Source organism: Siniperca chuatsi, linkage group LG21, assembly GCF_020085105.1.
Source record: "Siniperca chuatsi isolate FFG_IHB_CAS linkage group LG21, ASM2008510v1, whole genome shotgun sequence".
In the NCBI taxonomy this organism is placed as follows: Eukaryota; Metazoa; Chordata; class Actinopteri; order Centrarchiformes; family Sinipercidae; genus Siniperca; species Siniperca chuatsi.
Window position 1 is genome coordinate 3,670,572 of NC_058062.1, and position 25,737 is coordinate 3,696,308.

The following is a 25,737-nucleotide window of genomic DNA, read 5'->3' on the forward strand; positions in this document are numbered from 1 at the left end:
ATGTAGTGGAGTAAAAACCACAGTATCTGCCTCCAAAATGAACAGTCCTGGCTGAAAGACTAAATGCATACGTTTAACTATCGACTTGTTTACAGGTCACCTGCTTCCAGATGGAAGAGCAAGCTGGGTGTACAGTACTACCACAGATTCACATCACACATGCAGCACCAAACATGTACACCAAATACATATAGTATACTATATTTATTATTATTATTAATTCTAGATTATACTATACAATGCTCATACTATACTTTATATTTTATATTCTATGCAATATTGCTGTACTATACATTGTTCTACTATATTACACTTCACCTTATATTTTATACTATATATACATATATATATATATATTCTACTGCACTAGATACTATATTGTGTTAAAATGTTATACTGTTTTATTACATCATATTTCTATATGAATACAAAGTATAATTACTTAATATTATATATTATTCTTGTGTACGCTGTTATAGTATCATATTACTTTTACTTTGATGCTAATAATCACACCACTATGTCACTTCACTCGAGACAGTATTGCAATATTAGTTTGAGTACAACACTGGTTGTGGGTACTGTGTATGTATACTAATTTTCTTTTATTTATTTTATATACACTTCTAATTATGTACTTATTTCTGTCCTTGTGCTGCTGCAACACCAGAATTTCCTGTCTGGGGATCAATAAAAGATCATCTTATCTTAAAGCAATATTCAGAAGGTTTCAGAATACACACACACACACACAACCCCATATTAATTATGTTCAACCCATTCAGAAAAGAGACAGAAGACACTTTTCCTTTCTCTCCCTTTATTCATATATCAGCATATAGTCCTTGCACAGTGAGGACAGCAGCCTTTCAGCACTGACTGGACTGCAGGTCTAACATGATTCTGACCACGAACACTTTAAACTGCTTTATACCCAGAGAAGCAAAGTTCCATTAAGATACCAAACACAATGCTTTCATTTACATACATGGAAGAGGTGGGACAATTCACAAAGAGCATGATTCCAGTATGTTGAAGAAGCTCCAAATCAAATACTCCACATGATTTTGGTTCTATAAATACATGTTCCAGGTTATTTTCTTTTTTTTTTTTTTCTTAAATCACTGTACTAACCACTGAGATGCGTCCTCATCAAGATGAGTCAAGACCATGATTGATTGATTCAGCTGCTATTATACTTACATGACTGTGCGTCTGTGTGTTTGTGAACAAGAGAGAAACAGAAGTGCTTAACGTTGATATATTATACAGACATGACTGAAATGAACACCACTTTTATTGCAAATGGTGATTATTATTTTTTTTAGGCTATACAATTCTCTTTTAACACTGCAATAAGGGGACCAAGCAAATTTACACGAGGATTTGTTTTGTTTACGTTGTTGTCTTTTTTTTTTTAATGTCTTTATTGTTGCAGACTGGTGTATATTTAATGATGTATTTCTGTCTTGTCCTGCTATCAGTCCATATACATAGGTGAGCTGGGAGACGCTGGCATCTGATCCAGGAGCCTGCAGACGTAACCAGCTACATCGACCGAGCGCTCCTCGTACATCTGGATGAACGGGTCTTTCTGGAATGGTAAAAAGAAAATGTATACATCAATAGAAAGTCCTACAAAATAAGAAAATGAATGAAAACAGTCATTGCATGTAAAAAAAAAAAAAAAAAAAGTATATATAGTTTTAACTCTAAAGACTGGATTTAAGTCAGTTTAATACATTTTAAATCCTTCATTTGGTACTTTGTGAGTGTATACAGAGAGGCCAGTAGCCTTCATGATGACTCAGTATGAACTCACCAGTAGCTCCTTGTACTTTGGCCTTTTCGACTCATCCTTTGTAAGGCTTGAGACAGGATGAAAAATAAAAAGTGTTAAAAGGAGGAGGGTGCAGTTCAGCCATTTGTCCACCAGGGGGACAGAAGCACAAGCAGCAGCTGGAGTTTGTACTCCATGAAACAACTGAAAACCTCTACTACAGCCAACAGGTTCGATTTCCGGACATTAGAACATTGTCATTTTTTACAACTGTGGCATATTGCTGCCAAATGCATTCACAGCAGTGTTTCCTTACCACACGTTGACAAAGGAGATGAATTTGGGAGAGAAGCGCCTCTCCTCCGAGTTGCTGAGTTGTGGCGGGTCTCCCCTCACCACCTGGGTCAACTGGTCAAACACACTGTTCCACTTTGGGTAGGGAAACCGCCCAGTGGCCAGCTCATACTGAAATATATGATATACATATAACATGAACAGAGCAAACTGATGTTCTAAAACTGCAAACCAGGTGTGAATAACATTAGAAAAAAGCCCAAAACCTAAAAGCCCCCACCTGAACTAAAGACCACCTCCACTTACGTCATACAAAATTATTACTTTGATTTTAAAAACACTTTTGCAAATTTAAATACTGAAAATTTAGGACTGTATTTTAGATACTTTAATACTTTCTATTAACTATAAATTTACACATTTGAATCATTTCTCCACACTCTTTAAGGACCTAAGGATCAATGAACATTCGAGTGTTTGAGCACCTTAGATGGCAGTACTTAGAGCTAGATATCTCAAAGAGATTTTTTTATTTTTCCTATTTTTATTTTTTTTGTGGGGTTTTTAAGCCACCAGTGTCAAGTTAAGACTCACCAGTGTGATTCCCAAACTCCAAACATCTGAGCGCACGTCGTAGCCTTGCCTGGACGCACTGGGGTCTATTCGCTCTGGCTGAAAATTAAAACAGGAAACAGAATGAAATTTGGGTTTAGAAACAAAAGCAAACAGCTAAAAATCCATACTGTTGTTCAAAGAAAGATACTGTGAGTGTTTCACGTATCCTGAAAAACCATGTGTGCTTTTTGGTAACCAGGATACAGTGTGGGCAGATGATGCATGTAAAAAATTCCTTGTGTGAGCTCATATTCCAATTATGAGAAACCCAGATAAGAATCCTGGCTTACACTAATATGAAAAGCATGAATGTAGCTTTGAACTGACCTATTACTTATTACTTGTGCTATTTGTGGAAACTCAGCAGACACCGAAGCTCCAAAGCTTGTCTCACTCCTGAGTCTCACTGTTTCAATACGTTGTGACGGAGCTTGTGTCAAATGAAAGATACCACGTGACTGATGACATCAGAAGAAGAAGACCATGCTTCAGAAAGCGCTTCAGTTTGACAGTTCTGAAGCTAAACTATGCGCTCTAATGACACGCACATTAGTGGGATAAGACAAGAGAAGAATAACTGAAAAATATGGCAATGTACGTTAATAAGACATAATCGTAAGTATGAGAACATTTCTACCTGATACCAAGTAACAAGGTAATAAGAGAAATATTTTAATGAATATCAATCTCCAATCACATTATATTGTGACTCATCTAAAATGTCACATAAATAGCCCACAGTGGACACTGGGCCAACACCACACAAATAAGGTACATTAATATTAATAAAAAATAGTTTATAGGCTTATTGAACAACGCATTTACTAATTATTTCACAGTAGCATGTACATCTACTGCAGCACCTCTAAACAAGAGTATTATAGATTTAATAAATGAAGCTTCTTGGACTTTTATTGCTCCTAAATGAGACTGAAGCTTTAAAATCAGCGAGGGGTTGTTGTAGTGCTTTGGCTCCAGTCTTGAAGGGCTGCTGTAAGTGTTGCAAACCACCAGATGTCACTGTGCGTGTCGGATTCAAAGGCCCAAAGCTTCAGATCTTTTCTCAGCATTAACAGAAAGAAAGCCCCAAAGCTGCAGGCTTCGTCTGCCCTTCACTAGAAAACTCACACACTTGGAGAGTACGAAGGTGCATGTAAACAACTCATCATGAATAAGATTTTAAGATGTAAAACGTGTTGTGTGCGTGTGTGTGTGTGTGTGTGTGTGTGTGTGTGTGTGTGTGAGAGTTCCAGACTACATTATAAGAAAGAAGCAGGTGTTCATGTCCAAACTGGGCAAAAAAAAAAAAAAAAATCCATTGCTAGACAAACTCGCCCCTGAAAATACCAAACCAGCTCATCACCTCTGGGCAAGTTTTCACCTGCAAAAGGTGCCATCAGCTCTCCAGCTCAGATATAAGTAGCACATTCCCTCATTCCTGCAGCATTGCTCTGCATGCCTCACAAGACCACTTCGCATCATTCCCAACCTCTTCCTCAGTTCATCACAAACCGCAAAACAGACGTGGTAATGAAGTGTGTCGGAGGCTGCAGAACTCCCCTGCTGCTGTGCAGAGAGAAGGAAGCACCTCGCTGGCCCATTTGCAGGCCTGATTTAGATGCTGATGTCAGCCAGCAGAGTGGGACAGTCTGTGCTGCAGCAATGATGGGTTTACGGAACAGCAGCTGACTACCGCATAGAGCCCACTCACATCTGCCAAGACTGAAGTGTTTAGTCTCTACAATCACGGCAAAGAAATTGTTTAAAACATTAACAGCATTAGCGAGGAAACGATTAGACAACTATTTTAATAATCAATTCATTGTAAAGTAATCTATTGAATAAAAATGTCAAACATTTGTAAGCTGGATTTGGATCTTTTCTATCTCTTATCATTATAACCTGAATCCCTGTGGGGTTTTTTTAAAAATTGTTGTTAAAACAAAATAAGCAACTAGAAGGCTCAGGAAACTTCTGATGGGCATTTGTCCTCATTTTATAGACTAAATGATTCATTGTTTAATCAGAATCATGAAAATAATCGTTGGTTGCAGCCCTAAACAGGATCAGTTTTTACAATTGGTTACACGTAGTTTACTTTTTCAAAATTCTTCACAGTCAATACAACAGAAGTCAATATGGACTAAACTGTGGATCACTTTCCATTGCCTTGACACAAAATGCATTCAATGACCACATCTTTCAAATTTCATGAATTGTTTTGTCACTCAAACTCAACCACCATCAAAACTCTGTTTTTACACTCCATTTTGCACATTTACATATTTATTTTAAAGTGTTAATTTACATTCAAGAGAGAACAGAAGGTGTGATGTGGATGAGAAGACAGGGTTGACTAGCACTGCAGTTTATCTACATCTGTAGCAATCCCATATACAGTACATGTATGTATAGTGAATATACACGCGTCTGTTTTGTTTTGCATTACTGGAATTACTTCAGTTAAGGAAAATAAAGCCTACTGAAGCATACTGCAGCATACAGGTTGTTAGTGTGTTTTTAGGTCATTGTGTTCTGAGTGCCAAAGCTTTCTTGTTGGGAGACAGTGCTATCGTACAGATTTTGATCCTGACATGTGTATGAAGTGTCATTAGTGCATTTTGGTTGTGAGATGAACTTGTGCTGAGCTGCATGTTGGTAAAGATAACTGTGTGAAGAGTTTTGAAGAAGTGAGCTCAGTATAGAGAAACAACACCTGCCACAGATGTGTAAGACTATTACAGAGTACACCAGCTTTTGTCATAACCATGACCACCAAAAGTTGTGAATAAGAGCTACTGGTTCTGTAAAATCTACATTCAACACCCGAATGCTGCCTGAGGTAAAGAGCATGTTGTCTATACTCTATCGTAGCCACATATTCAAACAATAAGTCAGGCTCCCCAGGTGTACTGAGGTCAGTTTTTCTACGTCATTAGGCCTGCTGTAACCAGCACCGCAGCGATCACACACCTGGAGAGGCTGCCAGCTGGAAACAAGAAACTGGAGCTGAGATTCCTGCAGTCTGAGCTCACAGCCGTGGGAAGCTCCTGGGTGACCTCGTTCAAACCACCTCATGAATGAAGCTCCCTGCCTCGGCCTTTCAGAGGGCAGAGCGTGCGTGTGGTGGTGGTGGTGTGCCGCTGGGTTGTGATAGTGCCTAACCAAATTTAGAATGGAAACTGCTGTGGAGAGACCAGGGGGGCTGAGAGGAGGAAGGGGGGAGGTGGCCCCAGTTGGCATAACCCCACAACAGAAAATAACCTCAAGTGATGACGACGCGGTGAGATCACCTCTTTGAACTGCCAAAGATTTGCTGCTCTTCAATTATGTTGTGTGAACACGTACACACACACACACACACACAGTGGCTGCTCACCAAAAACATGGTCTCAATAACAAGCAGCAGAGACGGTGATAACCAATTGATCATTTAATTATTTTACTAAGCAAAAACACCAAACATTCAGCTTCTAAAATATAAGGATTTGCTGCTTTTCATCATTTTATATCATTGTAATTGAATGTATTTGGAGGTTGGTCAAAGCAGCAAGCGATTCGAAGACATGGGACATAGGAAGACTCTAGGAAATTGTGATGGATATTGAATCAATTAATCTACTGATAATTATCTTTTTATTAAAGGGGAACTCCACAGATTTTATGCATCTAGATTTGTCATCATTTCACATCAAGTTTACCCATCATGGAGAGGACCACACCACTGGAGGAGTTTCCTGAAATCTGAAAAAAATAACCCTGATGATGTCAGAGCGATGTCATCGTGGTTATCGCAGTTTGGGTTTGGACAGAAAGTCTGTGTTACAAACTGGAGGTGTGGAGTTTGAAAGATATGGGCATTTATCAGGCAGGGAGGTTCTAATGAAAAGCATCTGTCCAGCTGCATTATGGGAAATGTAGGAAGTGTTTTTGGAGCTTGGAACTAAAAGTCCGGATATCTCAGCCTCTGATGCTTCAACTTTGACCATGCTTTTTTAAATCTCTCACCAGTCCCAAAACTATATGGAAGGAGTCCTCCTTTAGTCAGTAGTGAAAAGTACCACTAGATGCAGCCCTAAATAAAGATGTCAAATGTAAGTGAAATCATGTCGTTTACCGGTCTGTCAACATGTCACTGTCGTGACTACAGTTTCCTTTTCCACTGCAACACACTAGGTCAGTTAATGGAATAAAGATGCAAAGGGTTCTAAGATTATTCCTTCTCCGCGGCACTGAAGGCATCTTAACACACACTCCAGCGTCTGCAGGTTGTTGATGGGGTCGCTGATCAAGTACGGAGATTTCTGGCTTTTAAAACTCACTTTCTGGCTCAGACATCAAACACTCACTACTGTTGGCATTTCAAAACTCTTACACTGGTAACTTTTTGCATTTTCTAAGCTAACGACAGAGGAGGTTATTACCAGTGACTGGCCTCAGAAGGCATTTTAACTGTGAAGGCTAAAAACCCTGAAATGGAAATGGAAATAACAATTCCTATTGGTGCATTACAACCATCTACTGGACCTTTTAGGTTCGATCATTCGGTGTTGTTCATCAGCACCATTTAAACCAGCTATACTGATTCATCAGGAATGATCTTATATACACACACACACACACACACACTAAAATATAACCGCTGTCTTGTGTCAGCAGACGAGTCAGACATCTGCCCTGATTCATATCCCTATCCCATTTTACTGAATTATGGGATTCAAAAAGAAATCGGTTTGCTTTGACGCATGTGCGTTTGGTTAATCAAACCTCCATCACTGTTCCTTTACAGTACAAGATCTTTAAGATGTAACTGAGTTACACAATTAAGATTTTATTGTTTGGTCAACTTGCCAAGAAGTGTAAGAACAGAACACAAAATTTTACAATCTACCACAGACTCTTTTTGAATGATTTCAGCGTCACAGCTCTCATTTCTCATCTCCCTTAAACCTGTTGTGAGCGTTCAAGTCACCACAAGCTCAGTGTTACTTACTGCCATGTAGGGTCTGCAGCCTGCATCTCTGGTTTTGGCGATAGAGTCCACCAGCTGACCACTGATGCCAAAGTCACACAGCTTTATGTTGCCGTTCCTGTCCAGGAGGATGTTTGACGGCTTAATGTCTGAGGGAGAGTGAAGAGAAACGGGTGATGAAAAGACACCCAAAGGTGCACAATAAGATTAGGAAAGCGTCTGGTATCGTCTTACCTCTGTGTATTATTTTCAAGTTTTCTTTTAAGTGGTTAAGTGCCTTCACAGTCTGCAAAACACAGAAAAGGTTTAGCAGCAGGACTTGAAAATTAGGCTTCTTTATTTTTGAAAAGTGGGACACGATCGTCACAAAAACTTACAGCTAATGTTATTTTTCCTAATATTTCCTCTGGAATCACGTCGTCTAATGAGCAATATACAAATTTGTAAAATTTGTCTAACGAGGTAGCCATAAGTTCCATACAAATCCAACAGTCGCCCTGAAACACAAGAAATCCCGTCATGTGTTTGAGAAATAATACCGAGTGAAGTAAAATGTATGGCTTTATTAATCAGAAGCTGAAATGTGAGTTAATTTCACCTCTCTGAACAGAGCACCATAAAACTGCACGATGTAAGGACAATCACTACTTCTCACGACCACGTCTAAGTCCATCAGCAGCTGCTTCTGTTCCTTCTCATCAACTGTTGACCGAATTCTCTACGGAACACACAGTATAATCACAGACATGGAGTTGACAAGTTATTAATCTGCATCTGGATATCTACATGTCCAAGGTAAATCACCTTGACCGCCATGATCTGGTTACTCGGCTTGTGCACCATCTTATTGACGGAGCCGTAAGCCCCGCGGCCGATCTCGCCCAAATCTTTGAGATCCTCGGCCGTGAAGTCCCAGTGCTGCTCCGCGGAGATCTTCAACTTTCCTGATGACTCGATGCTGTGTGTTCTCAGCCTCTCTCTGCCAGAAACCAGAAGCGTACGTGTGTGTTAAGAGAAACAGAAAACAAGCAAAACATCTAAATGTAATAACCCTGGATTTATTTTGCAGGACTGACGTCATAACAGATGAAGGTTTACTCACATGTGCGGGTTTTGAAAGGGCGGCCCCGCCGTGTTCAGTGTGAATCTAGTCGCAGGTTTGATCGGAGGGTTGGCAAAGTTCAGCTTCAGGGCTTTGCGTTTACCTGAGCAGGAGAAGAAACAGTAATGTGATCAGATCCAACATGAAGCAACAAATGCTGAGGATTGAGCAAGACCAAAATCAGACTCATCCCACGTGAAAGGTCAGAGTGATAAGTGAGTGAAAACAACACAAACCATAAAACGAGATGACAGAGGGAACGAGGAGACAAGTAAATTCACCCAAACCTACTCAAATCCATGGATGCCATGCTTTACATAGAACAAGGGGATAAGAACTGGCAACTTCTGCATCACCATATATGGATGTTTTACAAAATACATTCCAGATTTGCTGTCATATTTCCAAAAATATACTCACCTATGAGCCTCGGATAAGTCTGTCAACAAATCCCATGAAAAGACCAAAACCACCAATTGTTTTTACTAACAGGTATTGTGTGTGTATCAAAACCTGATATATCATATTCCTCTGTGCCACAGAGCTCCATTGTTGTTCAAAACTATTAAAAACATCAGTGAGCCGCACTGTTGCACTGGGTGACGCGCTCCTTCATTACCACGAAGGAATCCCACATACACCGTCCGGCTGCACAGTGGATTAATGCGCCACAGAAAATACATTTCCTCCTGTTTGAGAAACTACATATTTAGTCACACATCATTAGTTTTGATCTTTTCATGAGATTTCTTAACAATAAGAAAAATGTAAAATAAGACCTTAGCATTTATTGCTCTTATACTTTACATTACTCATCATTTAAATAATGAATGGGTGATGTTCAGCCTTCAAAAGAAGCTTCATTTGCAAAACAATTGCTAACAGCCTTATATTAAGAGTGGGCAATCCTCTATCACAATATATTTCTATATCTTTATAGAGCTTTTTATATTTTGCATATTGCACTATATCATGATATAGTACATTTTCTGGAAAACCAATTGAGAAACTGTTTGAATACTATTTATCCTGCAATATGATGACTATGACAGTTGAAAATGTATATAATCTCAGTGTACATATTGTCATATCACCAAACCATATCTCAGACCGGTGTCACCTGCGCAGCAGCAGCCGAACACATTCAGCTATCAGTGTGCTGCTTTGAGGCTGAACTTTAGCAGAATTACCACTTTCTTACAGTCACGTACATATATATCTAAATCCTATATTTGATGCAGAAACAGAAATGTAGCATGCTGCTAAAATCCCAAACACCCACATTCACAGTGCAGACACACCAACCCACATGTAAACATAAAATAGGGGAGAAAGAAAACACTGAATACATGACATGCTTCTCAAGGCCAACTGCTTTGATTTCACCTTCAAATCGTAGGAAAGCGCTCCACGCTCGCTCCGCCCAAAATACCGCAAGAATGTGAGTGCTTGAATTCCAATAGGCTCGAATGGAAAACAGCGCTTGAAATGACAAACTTTCGAGTGTGTGCACCTTGTCTCGACAAGCAAGTGCTATGCTGAAGTGCGCCCATGCCAAAAAAGTGTTTAAAAAGACAAACCGGTTGAAAACAAAAAAGATAATGTGACAACACTACAGGCACTACTTTTGCTTGTTAGTCACACACTGAAAAGCAGTGAGGTAGAGCTTCCATTACAGTATTTAACTGGGAGTTTCATTAATGAAAACAGTGTTTCTTTAGGTGGGACTCTTCTCTCACAGCGAGGGAGGACAGAGGGGTAAAAATCTGTTCAGACGATCTTGTGCCAAAATATCAATGGAAGCTCTGAATTTTAGGCTTGTGCCGATGAGAACAAATACACCTTACCTGTAATTGTTTTTGACAACAACTTGCTTAACCAGTCGGGCGATAAACTGCACTTATAGGGCAGCGCAGAAATTCTGAAGTCGATAATTGATGTGCAAAAAGGTAGTGATTTATTAAACCTCTTTGTAAAACGCATAAAACTCCATAAGTGCAGGTGTCTGCCAAGCTGCAGCTTTATCATATCCTGTTATCTGAGCAAGTCATATTAAGCACTGAACTATTAGCTACCGGCACAAGCCTACTTGAACCCATCAGAAGTCTTGACTTGGATTAGTTGAGAACAGCAGGACAGACTCCCCCATACCAGACTGTCAGGCGGAAACAAAGGGATGAGAACTGTTGGTGCTGAAGCAAAAGAGGTTTGGCTTACTTGGGGGAGCTCCAGACAGGTTTATCTGAAAGCCTAGAGGTGAGAAGACAGCTTTTATTTTCTTCACATTTCCCCTTCAGCTTGTTATGTCTTCTTCAAGAGACTGCTATGTTAGTTAGAGTTCAGAGACTTAATGTAACCTCCCCTCCCTAAAATCACCTCTTCCTGCAATACAAAAGGTGTCCACTTCACCCAACCAACCAGGACTAGCAGGAATCCTGCAGGTTTAGGGTTGACAAATAATCACAGAAACTGGCCTTGCTTTGCCAACATGTCAAACATACTGGGGAATTATATCGCAGGTTAAATGCATCATCTGGAGGGTAATGCATTAGCATGCACACGCTTTTATGAAACAACTACAAGCACTTGAGTATGGTGAAGTATGTCATGTGTCAGTCAGTGCAACAAATGAAGGAGGCAAAATGACCTGAAGACAAAACAAAAAAGGGATCTACAAGGAAAACATATTACAGTTTAATAAACATTTTCTTGGGACAGCTCACCATCATTCAGCGTCATGTCAGGAGTTAGGAATCATTAGTTAGCAGCATAAAGGTAAAAGGATGAAATACGGTCAGGGAAATGTGATTAAAAGCACACGATTTTACAACAGAGCTAAATTTAAGACACCTGATAAATAAAACTCTGGATTATTATTACTGTTAGGATTAATCAAAGTAGCATCGCCTTCATTATAAAAAGGGGAACCAGGGATATAAACTCAACATGCATCTCAGTTATAAATCCAGTTGTAGTGATTAACTAAACCATCATGTGAAAGTTAAATCAAGAAATAAATCAACCAAAGTGCTAACTATATAAATTATATTTAACATCACTCAGGACTTTTAAAACTAGCACCAAATCTAATGAAGCATTATACTCGATCTGTGGTTTTGTTAACTCTTGCTTCCCAGAACTTGTCACCTTACACACACATATATATATATATATATATATATATATATATATATAAAATGAAAACTCTAACTGGATTTCTAATTAAACTGCTCATCCTACTCTACTAAGTCAATGAAGTATGTAGCTACCTGTTTCACTCTGACATCTCCAGCAGGTGTTGGACTCTGAAAGTTAAAATGAGACATTGTTTGTACAAAAAATAAAGCATTGAAATGAACATTTGGTTTAGCTGTGTTTGGAGCGAAGAGACTGGTTTAGATGTTTCTGTTGACAAGCCCTGAAAAGGAAGGAGCAGCTTCAGGTTTCACTGAGCTCACGCCACCCAAGCAGGTACATACATGTACTCACTAGTGCACGATAAGGTTGTAAAGAATGGATGGAAACCCATCAAACTTCACTATCAAATGTATCAATTGGATTTAGTTTTGCATATTGCCAATCACCTACACTCGATGTATCATGACTTCACATAATTTCTACATTGTGAAGGTTTTTTGATAAATTCGGCGTATTTAACACTAACATAGCTCTCATTCCAAAGGTGCAATCCACTGTATTTGTGTGGAAGAAGAATGAAGCTTGATTTAGATATAACAGACGTCATGAACGTAATTCAAATACACAATGACACACTGATTAAATCTATGCGGAATGGTGTATCTTTACGGTTTATAAGATTAAAAAAAAAAGATTTATTAATTGTCTTCCATGGCATATGTAGCTATAGTTGTGACTAATAATTGTCCATTTTTGGAACGGAGTTTGGCGAGATTTTCCCCCAGGCAAGAGAAAACAGAATGTAACGGGGCTACAAAATGTCAAAATGGTACCAAGGACACTAAATGCATTTTGTAAGATATAAGAAAATTATTACTTTTGCCAATTGATGAACTCGGACAATTAACAAACAGTGTGTTCCACTTGGGGAAAGACACTGGTCCGCTCCCTTGGGAATCAGTTTTCAGTCCTGGGAGTAGCCTGAGCCTCCCACGGCTAGCCCTGCTAACATTAACCTTCACTGCAGCAGAATGTGAGCTCCCAGCTACAAGCACATATTTTGACATTTCCCACACTTACCCTGCATGCTGCTCATTGTAGTAATGTGTTGAGACTGGGACTGGTGATGGTGGTTAGTTGCAGATCCCGCGTTATTGCTGCTGTTGTGGCTGCTAGGTGTTGTTGGGTTGTTAGGACTGGGAGTCGCCATTGTTGTGTGTTTGAATTCCATCAGCAGCACCGGGCTGCAATGCAGATACACGGAGAGCAACTTCACCCTTCCCTCCCTGCCACAATAATTACCGCCTCACTAACGGCAACTTCAGGCCGCAAAACAAGCGGGTAGCAACTGTCGAACACTTTAAAATACGTTAAATTATTAAGATTATTTTAAAGTTTTGGGCTACGTTAAAAGCTACCTACGTGGTAACGTTAACAAAAACAAACACCCAGCTAGGCTAAGCTAACTAAGCTGGCTAACAGTACTAGCCAAGAAGCTTTACGACCCGCAATCAGCTGACCAACTGACACTGACATGTCAACACCCACAGCGTCCCAGCGCTAGCGACGAGCTAGCGGCGAGCTAGCGACAGTTAGCCGAGACGAGACCGGATGTTATGTGGTGTTTGTTTCAAAATAAAGCAAGAACGTGTATTTTTTAAATCAATTGTCACATCGACCTTATAACGCAATATTTGAGACCTCTACATGGTCAAAAAGATCAATAACCTAAAAAAAAAACCCTATTTCATACAGTCTAACATGTTAAATGATCTCTAGTGGATCATTAGTGCAATGCAGGAAGTACAGGTCTTACTAAATTCAAGAGGACTGCCTCTACTAATTTCCTAATTATGAGAAAGTTATGGCAAAATTAAAATTTGTAGTTTTACTAATATTTCAAGATGAACATTTGATGGATTGAAGCAGCATATAATTACCAAAAAAATGTTGTACTTTATTTTGTCATAATATAATTTTGAAAGTGTGTATCAAATATGATACAGTAGGTATTTTAGGTTGGGTTTTTTTTTTTTAAATCCCTAAATCATCATTGTTTTGCATTTCACAATGTTTTGTCAATATCATACTCTCTTTTAATTATTTAATTCTCTCCAGAAGTCAGCAACTGTCAAAGTAAAAGTTGAAAAGAAAAAAGTAAAGGTGGAGAAAAGAAGAATTTGACACGTAACGTAAGCAGTGACAAAGAAATGACAAAAAAATAAATCAATGCAATTAAAAATTGATATTTTTGCTTCTTTAAAAACCCCAATTGAGATTAATAAATTGCCATGAAAGCTGAATTCATCATTCATGATACAAACAAAAACAATACATGCAAATTTAAATTGCATGTATTATTTTTTTATTCTGTCAAAAGGTTCAATAAACACCCTAAACTAAAAACAATAAAACGTCTGATAATTATTACATGTGTCAAGCTTCACTATTTCAACAACACTAGATAGATATTTAGCTTCATTACTTTCATTAAGCTTCTTCTGAAACCACAAGCACACAGCAGTACCAGGATCCTCAGGACTGCATTACCCCATCAGGAGGGGCCAAAGTTGAGCTGTGGGCCTTTAATTGCACACATATTTGCATATTGCCTAACACACATGAAAGTGTTATAATATTTTGCCCCAGAAACCAACCACCCGCTTCTCTACTATCCTGCGCAGGTGTGCTGTGTGTCACTTTGTTTGCGGTAATTTGATGAAAAATAAACGTCTTTAGGAATATGTAAAATGTAAGCATAGGATAAATGAATATAAAAGGAAATTCTGAAGCCATTAAACAAGATTTATTGACCCAGGGACCCCTCGGAGGACAGGGCTGTAGGACGAGAGATTAAAGGTTAGTAAAAATGAAGGAGCTGCCTTATCATTTCAGTTTATATTGTAGTAATGGTGCTTGTTCCCAAATAAAATTACTATCAATCTGACTGCCAGACAGTGGTGTGTGGGCCCCCGGGGGCGGTGCCAGGCTTGTCCAATATGTCACTCATTTTCACTGTGGTGTTACATTAGATAATACTGTAGTTAGAGTTCTACAAAAGTACGTTTTAATAATAAATAAACATGTATTTGTTTGATGTGATATACGAGGGATCCTTCGTACCACGCAGAGTTAATATAATAAACAAACAGCACTTCCCCTTGCTGGGAAATATTATTATGTTATTATATTATATAAGCTGTATCAACTTCTGCAAGGCTGTGTTTTTTGTTTTTACAGTGTTGTGAGACAAAGACAATAAAGTATAGGATTCTAATGTTTGTATTTAGTACATTATTTTTTGCATTTTTACCACAAATTAGGGATGATATACCCAAAAAAATCAAGTATGAAAAAATATGATGTAACACAACGCTTGAGTTACAACTGGAAGCTAACTTTTTTTAAAATTATTATTATAATTTTGTTTTAATGTATTCATTTTGTCCTTTCTGTTGTTGTTTTCAGCTTTACGTGTGTGTGTGTGTGTGTGTGTGTGTGTGTGTGTGTGTGTGTGCGCGCGTATCCTTCTGACCTTGCCTTGTGTAGGCTGATCATAATTAATAACATGAAAATAAAATTAAAAATAAGTATGAAATAAACTTTTTTTTTTATGTTTGGGACCATATTGATTCTCGATTAATCATTTCACTACAAGCCATGAACTAAATTTTTACATTTGGATTCAATAATGATATTATTTTGTAAAGTGATATCGGAAGTGGTATCTCTTCAGTGAGGCTACCTTGACGTCACTGCGGTCGTGGAAAACGTGCGCTCGTTTTGTTGCGCGGAGCAGCCAGGGCCGACCACGTCCAAGATTTAATCCAATGAGGTAAAGTAAAATAGACGCGCACGGGGTCTTTTCCCCACATTGGCAGATAGCTCTGTTAGAGGACACATAAATATCAGTATTGCAATCATAAAAACTGTGTCTTTGGGTGTAGTGCTGACAGTTATACACCACAAAATTACAGAAATCACTGAACATCCGCCTATAATGATGGTCTGTGCGCCTAAATCAAGTTTTTAAAAAAGGGGGGCATTAAATAATTTGTGAATTGTGTCTTATGTCCAAACATGTCAGTGCAGCATGCAGAAGTCGTAGTTAATATCAAACAAACCCTCACGGGGTCAGTGCGTCGGCTTCCTCGTGTTTTTACGTCCCGTGCGCCCGGGCGGGGAAGTGAAAAGGTTACAAACAAGAATGGGGGAAGTTTGTAAAGAGAAGAAGCCGTGGCTTTCTGTGATTTGGCAAGTCTGCAACGCTTTCATGTCCTTTTTCTTCGCTCTTGCAACATATGTACAAGTGAGCGCTTCATTTCTTATCTTTTTTGTTGTTGCATGCTCTTAAATCCGGAGCATTAACCAACAAATACTGTGTCATTACTTCAGATCAATGATCCAGACGCGGGGTCATGGATGGTAAGATGACAGCCCATTCACACATTGCTTCGTCAGTTGTGATTAGTTGTTCACACCATGTTTCTGTTCCAGGTGGGTTATGGTGTCCCCGCAGTCCTGTGTGCGGTTATTGGCTGGAAACCCCATGTGACCGGTAGAGCACGTTTCTGTAGTTTCTCAGTGTCACTTTACTCGATGAATTGCATGTTAAGAACGAAAACCTCTTTACAGTGACAGTGAATCCCGTTACTTTCTGAGAGTTTGTTCCTGTTTTCCACACTTTACAGGCTGTTGAGCTCTGCTTGAATGCATATTTCCAGGGCTGACAGCGCCACCAAGTGGCTTTATCATGACAGTACATCTCAGTAACATCGACAGTGTAAGAAGCTGCAGAGCTGATTTGTACGTTTGACCTTTTTTGCATGTTGTTCTTGTCTTCTGTGCAGAGACTTTGCCCTGGAGGCGTGTTGCTGATCTCCATGTGATGATTTCCAGCGCTGTTGTTGCCATGTTGGCATGGAGACTTTATAAAGAGCGAATCACAGAGATCTTGCAACAGGAGGAGGGCAGGTAGACTCTGTCTTACTGTTTGCTTAAAGTAGGTGTGGAGTCTGCAGTGCTGTAGCGATCTAACAAGCTGTTTTTGTTAAGTCCAAATGGCTGTGGAATCATTATACATGGCATGCATGTGGACGGGTGGATGTGGATGGGTGGACGTGGACGGGTACGGGTGCATGTGGACGGGTGGATGTGGATGTGGACGGGTACGGGTGCATGTGGATGGGTGGATGTGTGGATGTGGACGGGTGCGTGTCGACGTGGATGGGTGCACGTGGACGGGTACGGGTGCATGTGGATGTGGACGGGTACGGGTGCATGTGGATGGGTGGAAGTGGACGGGTGCATGTGGATGTGGACGGGTGGATGTGGACGTGGACGGGTGGATGTGGACGGGTGCATGTGGATGGGTGGAAGTGGACGGGTGCATGTGGACGTGTACGGGTGGACGTGTACGGGTGCATGTGGACGTGGACGGGTGGACGTGTACGGGTGGACGTGTACAGGTGGATGTGGACGTGTACGGGTGGATGTGGACGGGTGCATGTGGACGTGGACGGGTGGATGTGGACGGGTGCATGTGGACGTGGACGGGTGGATGTGGACGGGTGGATGTGTATTCATGTACATATGTTTGCATGTTCATACAGATGTGTGTGTGTGTGCATAAGTACAAAGGAATGTCTTCTGTCTTACTGAGGAGTCCATATAAAGACTTACTGCGCTTCTCTGTTTGACGGACACACTTTATTTATTTTTCCGCTCTGTTACAGTTATTTTCTTTTTATGATTCGAGTTCTCAGTATTACCCTTACAGCAGTTAGAACGTGGTGAATTGGGGGTTACACACCTCCTACAGACATAATTCATTCATTTAAATAATGACGATAAAGTATAAAACAAATCGCTCATGGAATTGTAAGCAGAACTGATTCACGTAAAAATAATATAATGTGCATTTAATACAGTTTGTCCCCCTTCAGAGAATTTTCTGGGCTCATGTTGACGGCTGTTTGGCTGCTCCTGTGTCGCCACTCTGGAAGGTAAAACGAAGACGTAACCAGGAGATGTATTTCAAATCTTTATCCTCTCCACCTTCATTTCTTCACACTCTGTCTGGATGACTTATGCCACTGATCAAACTGGTGTAATGGACTGCAATAAATGACCAGTATGTGTTTCTTCCTGAACTTACCTCCGCTCTTCTCTTGTCAGGGCTCCAGTCGGGTTGCTCAGAGTCTCCACAGCTGTTGCCATCACTGTGTTCCCCTTTGTGGCCTGGCTTTACTACTACATCAACAAGGAGCTGAGATCCGGCTGGCCTTCACATTGTAAAACTGCCCTTTAGACATCAGCGTCTTGCCTCTTTCTTCATTTTGTTATGTTCTTTGACTGAAAATCCTGGACCAAGAATGCTGCTTAAGTAAACCTTTTGTTGTATCATTGAATATAAATAGCTAAAGTGCATTGAAATGGTGTCATTAAAAAAAAAAAAAAGTATTTCTCATCCAATGTTTACCTACAAACTGTGTTCATCAGTATTACGAACCCTTTTCAAATTCAATGTGTAGTGTTGGAGTTAAGAGATATCAGTTATTGTTCTTTATATTAAAGTCTATTATAACGATGATTTTTGGGAGTCTTAAAGTCCGGACTTCAATCTTCTGTCAAATGAAGTACAATGTATGAATAATGTAAAATGTAAAATATGAAAAAACAAAGTGAATCATAACAAGTTACACGTTTATTTTTGTCTTTACAACAAGATTTTTGCGCCCTCCAGGGGGCAGCAGAGAGCACGTGGAATGATAGGATGATAGAAGAAGATGTAATATACGTCATTTCCTGTGTGTAGTAACAGCTACCTAGACACTGATCTGAGAGCAGCCTTTTCAGTTTCGAATAATCCCTTTTAAGCTAACACGAATACGTTAAACTGACTCGAGAACAACAGTTTGTATGCCGTATCGCTCTTCACTTATCACGTTTTGTAAACTTGTAACCGCTTCCTTGTTTCAGCAGCGGTTCTGTCAAGGTCCAAACATGGCCCTGAGTGTTTTATATCACAGCCTGGGCTGCCGGTTGTTTCACAGTAACGTTAAAGTCTTACAAAAATGTACTCAGGCCCAAGCTGTCAGACTCGCACACAATGTTTTACGGAGAGAAACTGGACTGAAACACACACGGTCGCCGCGTAGAGTTCACTGCTGCCTGGTAGGTCAAAGCTAGCTGTCGATATCAGATGTAACACCAAACTCCATTTAGAAATTTGGCAAATTAGCGTACGCATTACTAGCAAGTTCTTGGCCACGCCTCATAGCTAAAACACGACTTTAACCTTTAATAATCACCTGTCATTGTCGCGTACGTACAACGCACCATGTACCACTAGTGCCATTACTTTCAGTTTAACTTAATCTTAAAACCATACATTTTCTCTTTCGTGCATCGCAGTGTATTTCTATGGCGAAATATTAGACGAAACATTTCTTATTGCTAACAACTTCTTAGCCGCAATAGTTGTCTGGATTGAAAAAAACACTTAATAATTTAGAAAGCATCTCCAGTTATGGCACCTGTCTTTTCATCATGCAACACCACCTTCAATTGGCAAATGTTTGAATGGAGTCTGGCACGATGCCTAGATGTTTTTAAGTGTTATAGCCAATAAAGGCTAGATATTGTGTTGTAAGGCTTTAACTCTAACTACATCTCTTTTTTCCTGTGTTTACTCGTTAACAGGTGAGTGTGAGTCAGTGGCACACCTGCAGAACAACTCAATGGCTGTATCACCACTCCGCAAGAACATTTTCCTCATTACCTCCACCGCCCTCATCAGGGGATAAGAAGAAGAAGTCTGGGGTAAGTGGCAAAAGTTTATGTTAAAGTTGCAACCCCCTCTGTTTGACATGACTCTAAATCAAATGTTAATTAACTGTGAATTCAGTTTCAAGGCTCACAGAGAGAGTATCCACATGTCCTTACAAAGTTTGGAAAAGTTTTAAGGCATTCTCAAATTTAAAGGCTGCAGTTAGTAGAGGAGTTATTTGTCATGATGTAGTAACTTCTTCATGTTGCAGATGCAGTAACAGTAACTGCATCCGGTGCTTTTATGTAATGTACTAATCTGATTTTTGTGATCATGCTGTTTACAAGGATTTATCTGATGTGGGTTTACAAAGGCTAATGTATAATAAATATTTTAGATTTCTAAAAGTGGCAACTTGTTAACTTCTAACTGCAGGAACGAGCATCTAGAGAAGCGGTTTTGAAGATGTTTCATGTTGTTAGCAATAACTGTCAAAAATCGACCAGTTAGAAATGGTCGGCCACTATTCAAAGGGTGGAAGGTTCGATGCCCAGCTCCCCCCGTCCACACGTCGACGTGTCTTTGAGCAAGAAACTGAATCCTAATTGATCCTGATGCGTGTATGTGGGGGTAAAACATTTAGAATGGAAAGGTGAGACACTTCTCAAATGTCTTCAATCACAGAAAATGCACAGTTTTTAGTGTTTCAAAAACCCTCCACCACACCGATGAATGAAATAACAGCATGTAAATGGAAAAGTATTTTAAATTAGACCATTGTCAATGCCTTTGAAACAACATTTAAAATATCATGAGACATGTAAAATCACAAAAGTTATTAAATTATTTAACACCTGGGACCCACACAATAATTTGCTTTTTAAATAAGAATTTATTTCGGACACTTACTTGACTGTTGTTTGAGCTGTGCAATTACATGAATAACTGTCGCGTTTCTTTCTGACCATAGAGAGAATATTTTCAGTTTATTCTAACACTTTAAATCAAATCATTATGATCTCTCCTTTAACAAAACCTCATCAGAGAAGAATCTCCTAACTCTTCATTATCTGAACATCTGCTTCAGGCAGTCTGTAAAGAATAGAGCTTACAGATTGATTACCGGGGTTTAGCGTAAATAAACCCAAGAAGGAGTTGTCTTGAAATGTAAAGATTCCTCTCTGATTTTGTTTTGTCGTTGTCTCCTCTTTGAAGCCTGTGACATGGAAATCTTTAGCAATAACATTTGCTATTGGAGGCTCTCTGCTTGGAGGGATGAAATATTTCAAGAAAGAAAAGGAAGAACGTAAGTATTTTACCACTCAATATACAGTGCACATGAAGGTCAAGTTAATAAGTAAAACAAGTTGGTAAATTTAGTAAATGAAGATGCTAATCAACACATCTTTCATTATCTGTTGAACTTTGCAGTGATTGAAAAAGAGCGGACCAAATCAATCGGTCGACCAGCGCTGGGCGGTCCGTTCTCGCTCATCGATCACAACAACAAGCCCTCCAAGAGCGAGGACTTCCTCGGCCAGTGGGTCCTCATCTATTTTGGGTTTACTCACTGCCCGGACATCTGCCCGGAAGAAATCGAGAAAATGATTGAAGTGGTGGATGAAATAGGTAATAAAAAGCTGTTTTCGTGAGGAATGATGATACACGAGAGAAATTTAATGTCTAGTATTTTAATTTTCTCAAACGTCATGTTCCTGTTTGGTTTTTCTGCAGATAAAATACAGTCTCTTCCAAACCTGACGCCCATCCTCATCACCATTGATCCTGACAGGGACACACCAGAGGCCATGGCTGCATACGTGAAAGGTACAAAAACCACATGACCTGACCATGTCTATATCTACATTTTCTGTTTTGTGTATATGGAGTAAATTGGGGTTCAACAATAGGGTTGGATAAGGGGAATTGAGATCCCCGTATTTTCTGGGAATTCTCGCCAAAATCTACTTTCTTTCCTGAGAAAAATACCTGTCTGCGGGCGCCTGCGTGCTGCAAACGATCATATGTACTAAAACAAAGACACCTACAAACCTCATTAACACTATTATGCAACTGTTGTAGCTAAATACTAAAGTCCGACTTTGAAATGCGGTTATTACGGTAATATAACTGGGTCAACTTTTCAGGTGCAGCAGGTTTCTTCTAATTACTTTTCATGCAAAAATGGCAGCTTACAGTCACGCTGTCTGGCGAATTATCTTCACAATAAGTGTGAACAACTGCAAAGTGCAAAATTTGTAAAATGCAGATGGTTCAATAAGTGGGTTATTTCAGGCCTCCATCCCCAAATCAAACAGCAGAGCAACATTCAGAATGTGGAGCATCTCGTGCATAAGACTGTACGAAAGTTAAAACTAAATGTTCAATAACATCCCATGCCTCAAACCACCAAAACGGCATGCGGAAATCACTGCATGTGATGGATTTTTCCTCTTTGCAGGTCAGGTCAGCACTGTCAAAGTGATCAGGCGATAAGAGGAAAAGAGTTTTTTTTAAAGCATCAAATGATGGTGTAAGCTCGGCATTGTGTTTTTCCACCTCAAAGATAGAGAACTTTTAAGAGGAACTGTTGTCCTACTAAAAATATTGCACATAATCTGATGAAAGAATAACAACAGAAAAGTAGAATAGGCACCATTTTATGACAAATTATTTGCATTTCTATGTCAAAATTATGGTGAGAGATCCCAGATTTGCCAGAAAATGAGTGATATATTCTCAGGAAGCGATCAAAATGCAGAACTGGACGAAATACTGAACACCAATATGTCTAATTATCCTCAAATATGTGTTTGTTGTCTAATGAATTTAGATTCTTCAACCACAGATCAAACCACAGTATTTATCTACATACTATACTTTATCACAGTTATCTATTATTAACAAATGAATAGATAACTTGCATTAAATCTAATAGATATATAATTTGTTTTTCAGAGTTTTCCCCAAAGCTGATTGGCCTGACGGGAACAACAGCTCAGATTGAGCAGGTTTCCAGATCCTACAGAGTGTATTACAGTCAGGGACCAAAGGATGAAGACAACGACTACATTGTGAGTTAATACCTGCTCTATTGTTACTCCACTACACGTCATAACAACTCACGGATAATATAGGAGAATAAATGAAAAGTTTTCTCCATGAAGACAAATATCTCTGTCTGAATTCCACCTCTCGTTGTCTTTAGGTTGATCACACGATCATCATGTACCTTGTGGGACCCGACGGAGAATTTGTGGAGTATTTTGGACAGAACAAAAGAAATGTGGAGATCACCAACTCAATAGCAGCACATATGAGAAAGTACAAGAAGGCAAAGTGAGCAGCAGCCCATTAAAAGCCCACTATGGACTGACGGATTCTGTCCTCAGGTGTTTGATTTTGTTCATTTAGATCACTACTGCCATCTTATATTGGCGCCCTGTATTTATTTTGAATGTGTCTTCCGTTCGATGAGTGGTGTGCAGAAGAAAACAGGTCTGATGCCTGATGCTGTTCTCCATTATTATCCATAATACACTTCACGCTGCTGCTGAATGGACATAATTTGGAAAAGGCTGCTTCCTGCTTGAAAAGTTGTGCACATCAGCTCCAGTGAGCTCAATATCTCGATCTGATGCAAATATAAGGAAATACCTGAAGACAAATGTTGGAAATGAATTTGATTTTGTGATCAAATCCAAAATACAACTATGCGTTAATCATAAATGCGTTAATTAATATTATTATTATTATTATTGTGCTTAACAGGCAATACTTGGTTCCTTGTAAGATAAAAAGTTTGTTATGATTATGTCCAGATGTATTAGTGAGAAACTATTGATCAGGACTGAACCGAAAGCCTATGTGTAGGATTTGAAAATGTCTGACTCTGGAGACTCCCAGTGGTAGTGGTATCAAGGCACTACAGCAGACTGCACCAAGTTTCACCAGTATTGTAACTTTAAAAGTATGAATTGAGTAAAAAGTGAAATCGGGGAAGAAGAGATTGTTAGTATTTTAAAAAACTAGACCCAGTGCTTTAATGCATATAAGAGAGTCTGAAAGGAAACACACCAACAAGCCACAGTCAGAGTAGGATTTGAACCCTATAGACCTTTCAGTTGGGAGGCAGCTGTTCTAAGTATGATGGATGATGATAGATTACTTTATTAATCACAATGGGAAATGCATTTTTGTATAATCTGTATTTATATCTGCCAGGAAAACAGGCTGAATTAGCTAAATTAGCCAAACACCACACTGTGTCAGCGGGATAGTCGTGTGAAAGTGAGGTATGGAAATTGAAAGCCAGTCGTTGTCACTGAGAGAAAGGAGGCTGGTGGGAACATTTTGATGTATAATATTTGTATGAATGAGTGACAACTGCGCGTGAAGGGTGAGAGCAGTACCATATTTTATTCTTGTCTCAAAAACCACAGCTTTGGTATGACAAAATGTTTTATCTATATTTTTTGTGAGGATTTGTGCACTAAGTTCTTGGTTCCTTCTATTTCACTTGAACTGGGCAGTGATCAGTAATAGTCAATGAAAAAAAATCACTTTCTGTTAGACTGATCATCAGCTGATGAAGATTTAATTCAAAACACTGCTCTTTTAGCTTGTAGCACCCGTAATGAGTAATTGCTTTCAGACGGAGGTTAACAGATTGATAATATCATTAAAAGCCTCACTGTTTGCTGGAGGAGGCTGATGACTTCCAGTAATAGATTAATTTAACATCCCTCACATTGGGGGGGGGGGGGATTTATTAATATTCAAGAGGAGCTACAGTATGTTTAGAGAAATAATACATTTATTCTAACCTGATCTTGCCACCAGCCAGTGTTGATTTTATTAATATCTTTTCTGTCTGCACACCTGTCGTGTTCCTCCTTTAGAAATTGGATTAGAAAAGCAAACAGCAGTTGTTCAGCTCTCCGCAGCCAGACACCACACTCATTCCTGGAGGAGAGAGGCCTTTCAGCTCCGACCACCGGCACATGCAGCAAATAGATTTCTGGATTGATTGAAGTTATTTTAAAAAAAAAACTCTTCAGTGTCTCTCCTGAGCCTTTATTCTGTTTGTTTCCGAGCATTTAACTCGAAATAACACAAAGACCTTTTGTATTCCTGATTTTAGTTTTTTAGTAATTGTGATTTTGGTGATATGAATGAACACTCAAAAGTTTCAATCCTGAAAGTTAAACAAGATTAATTTCAACCACCTGTGTTAGTTCTAAGTGAGACTGATCACAAAAAGCGGTTTCCTAATTCCACAATAAAACCAGTTCTAAGGAGGTATAGAGTATGTGGTGCATTCACATTGAAAAGTGACTAAATTAAAGGAAAAACATTTTGGAAATACTTGTTCACTTTCTTGCCAAGAAGTCGATGAGATCGATACCACTCTCTTACCTATACGGTAAATAATGTAAAAATGTCCGTTACACTGCAATATTTATCTGAAGTTTGCTAACTTTAGCTAACGTTAGCCACCACAAGCTACTGGTCACACCAGACCAAAGTCTGTAGCAGCAAAACCCATGTGATGAAATAACCAGTTTTAACTGGAGGAAGAATTTGTCAATTTTTCTTTCAAAAAGTCTTCTGTTAATCTTTGGAAAAACATTTAGCTTTCTCTTTGTGAAGTTTACAGAAGTTGAAAACGTGTTCCAAAGTCGCAGTTTGATTAACACCTGTGGCGCACGTTTTGTATCACTTGCTGCTGGTACAAAATGGTACATAAGTACATAATTTCTCATACAATAGCTGCAAAACAGTAATGAAAATATACAGTAGTACATACAGTACTGAATACTATAAGTCTGTAATACAGAATTGGGGCACAGCTAATGATGGGGTGGAATCAGACAAGTAAAAGCAGACAAAACAATGGAAACACAATACCAAAAACCTAAAAGCGATCAGCCAACGCTTTTTGCAACATTGACTTTCATTTACTGCCTTAATAGAGAAGAAATGTTGGTTAAAGCCACACATGGCACGGCAAGCTCCTATTCATTTTCTATGAGAAGCAGCAAATCTGCATAAACAGTGTGACC

At 39.3% G+C, this 25,737-nt stretch overlaps 3 protein-coding genes across 9 annotated transcripts; 2 read left to right on the plus strand and 1 right to left on the minus strand.

Moving 5' to 3' along the window:
- Positions 1 to 803: 803 nt before the first annotated feature.
- On the minus strand, positions 804 to 13,450 carry LOC122868882 (dual specificity mitogen-activated protein kinase kinase 4). 5 transcript variants are annotated; one of them, XM_044181298.1, is made up of 13 exons: positions 12,982 to 13,450; positions 12,033 to 12,068; positions 10,981 to 11,013; positions 8,764 to 8,866; positions 8,466 to 8,640; positions 8,260 to 8,379; positions 8,039 to 8,158; positions 7,896 to 7,947; positions 7,683 to 7,810; positions 2,669 to 2,746; positions 2,097 to 2,245; positions 1,823 to 1,868; positions 804 to 1,594 (listed from the first exon to the last, which is right to left on the minus strand). In XM_044181298.1, exons 1-13 carry the CDS (start codon positions 13,130 to 13,132, stop codon positions 1,481 to 1,483), a joined length of 1,305 nt encoding a protein of 434 aa, XP_044037233.1. In that variant the 5' UTR covers positions 13,133 to 13,450; the 3' UTR covers positions 804 to 1,480. The 5 variants fall into 5 exon arrangements, with proteins under 5 accessions (XP_044037233.1, XP_044037234.1, XP_044037235.1 ...); XM_044181299.1 differs by lacking the exon at positions 10,981 to 11,013 and having other exon boundaries at positions 8,764 to 8,854; positions 12,982 to 13,449; XM_044181300.1 differs by lacking the exon at positions 10,981 to 11,013 and having other exon boundaries at positions 12,982 to 13,449.
- A 2,312-nt stretch (positions 13,451 to 15,762) lies between these two features.
- Positions 15,763 to 18,595, plus strand: tmem220 (transmembrane protein 220). Of its 2 annotated transcripts, none has more exons than XM_044181867.1 (6): positions 15,763 to 16,210; positions 16,297 to 16,326; positions 16,399 to 16,459; positions 16,752 to 16,875; positions 17,832 to 17,906; positions 18,079 to 18,595. In XM_044181867.1, the coding sequence occupies exons 1-6, from the start codon at positions 16,109 to 16,111 to the stop codon at positions 18,209 to 18,211; spliced, it is 525 nt and encodes a 174-aa protein (XP_044037802.1). In that variant the 5' UTR covers positions 15,763 to 16,108; the 3' UTR covers positions 18,212 to 18,595. The 2 variants fall into 2 exon arrangements, with proteins under 2 accessions (XP_044037802.1, XP_044037803.1); XM_044181868.1 differs by having other exon boundaries at positions 15,772 to 16,210; positions 17,847 to 17,906.
- A 118-nt stretch (positions 18,596 to 18,713) lies between these two features.
- Positions 18,714 to 25,037, plus strand: LOC122869160 (protein SCO1 homolog, mitochondrial). Of its 2 annotated transcripts, XM_044181866.1 has the most exons (8): positions 18,714 to 19,077; positions 19,606 to 19,725; positions 20,888 to 20,978; positions 21,104 to 21,301; positions 21,407 to 21,499; positions 22,631 to 22,746; positions 22,881 to 23,064; positions 24,574 to 25,037. In XM_044181866.1, exons 1-7 carry the CDS (start codon positions 18,823 to 18,825, stop codon positions 23,013 to 23,015), a joined length of 1,008 nt encoding a protein of 335 aa, XP_044037801.1. In that variant the 5' UTR covers positions 18,714 to 18,822; the 3' UTR covers positions 23,016 to 23,064; positions 24,574 to 25,037. The 2 variants fall into 2 exon arrangements, with proteins under 2 accessions (XP_044037801.1, XP_044037799.1); XM_044181864.1 differs by having other exon boundaries at positions 22,881 to 25,037.
- The last annotated feature ends 700 nt before the right edge of the window (positions 25,038 to 25,737 follow it).

Coding starts and splice junctions, on each gene's coding strand:
- tmem220 (XM_044181867.1), top strand. CDS start 16,109: ATGGGGGAAGTTTGTAAAGAGAAGAAGCCGTGGCTTTCTGTGATTTGG. Junction 16,327..16,398: donor CAGACGCGGGGTCATGGATG/GTAAGATGACAG, acceptor TTTCTGTTCCAG/GTGGGTTATGGTGTCCCCGC. Junction 17,907..18,078: donor CTGTGTCGCCACTCTGGAAG/GTAAAACGAAGA, acceptor TTCTCTTGTCAG/GGCTCCAGTCGGGTTGCTCA.
- LOC122868882 (XM_044181298.1), bottom strand. CDS start 13,132: ATGGAATTCAAACACACAACAATGGCGACTCCCAGTCCTAACAACCCA. Junction 8,641..8,763: donor CCCTTTCAAAACCCGCACAT/GTGAGTAAACCT, acceptor GGTTTCTGGCAG/AGAGAGGCTGAGAACACACA. Junction 7,811..7,895: donor CTTGAAAATAATACACAGAG/GTAAGACGATAC, acceptor ACTCTCCCTCAG/ACATTAAGCCGTCAAACATC.
- LOC122869160 (XM_044181864.1), top strand. CDS start 18,823: ATGCCGTATCGCTCTTCACTTATCACGTTTTGTAAACTTGTAACCGCT. Junction 19,726..20,887: donor ATAAGAAGAAGAAGTCTGGG/GTAAGTGGCAAA, acceptor TCCTCTTTGAAG/CCTGTGACATGGAAATCTTT. Junction 21,500..22,630: donor CATGGCTGCATACGTGAAAG/GTACAAAAACCA, acceptor TTTGTTTTTCAG/AGTTTTCCCCAAAGCTGATT.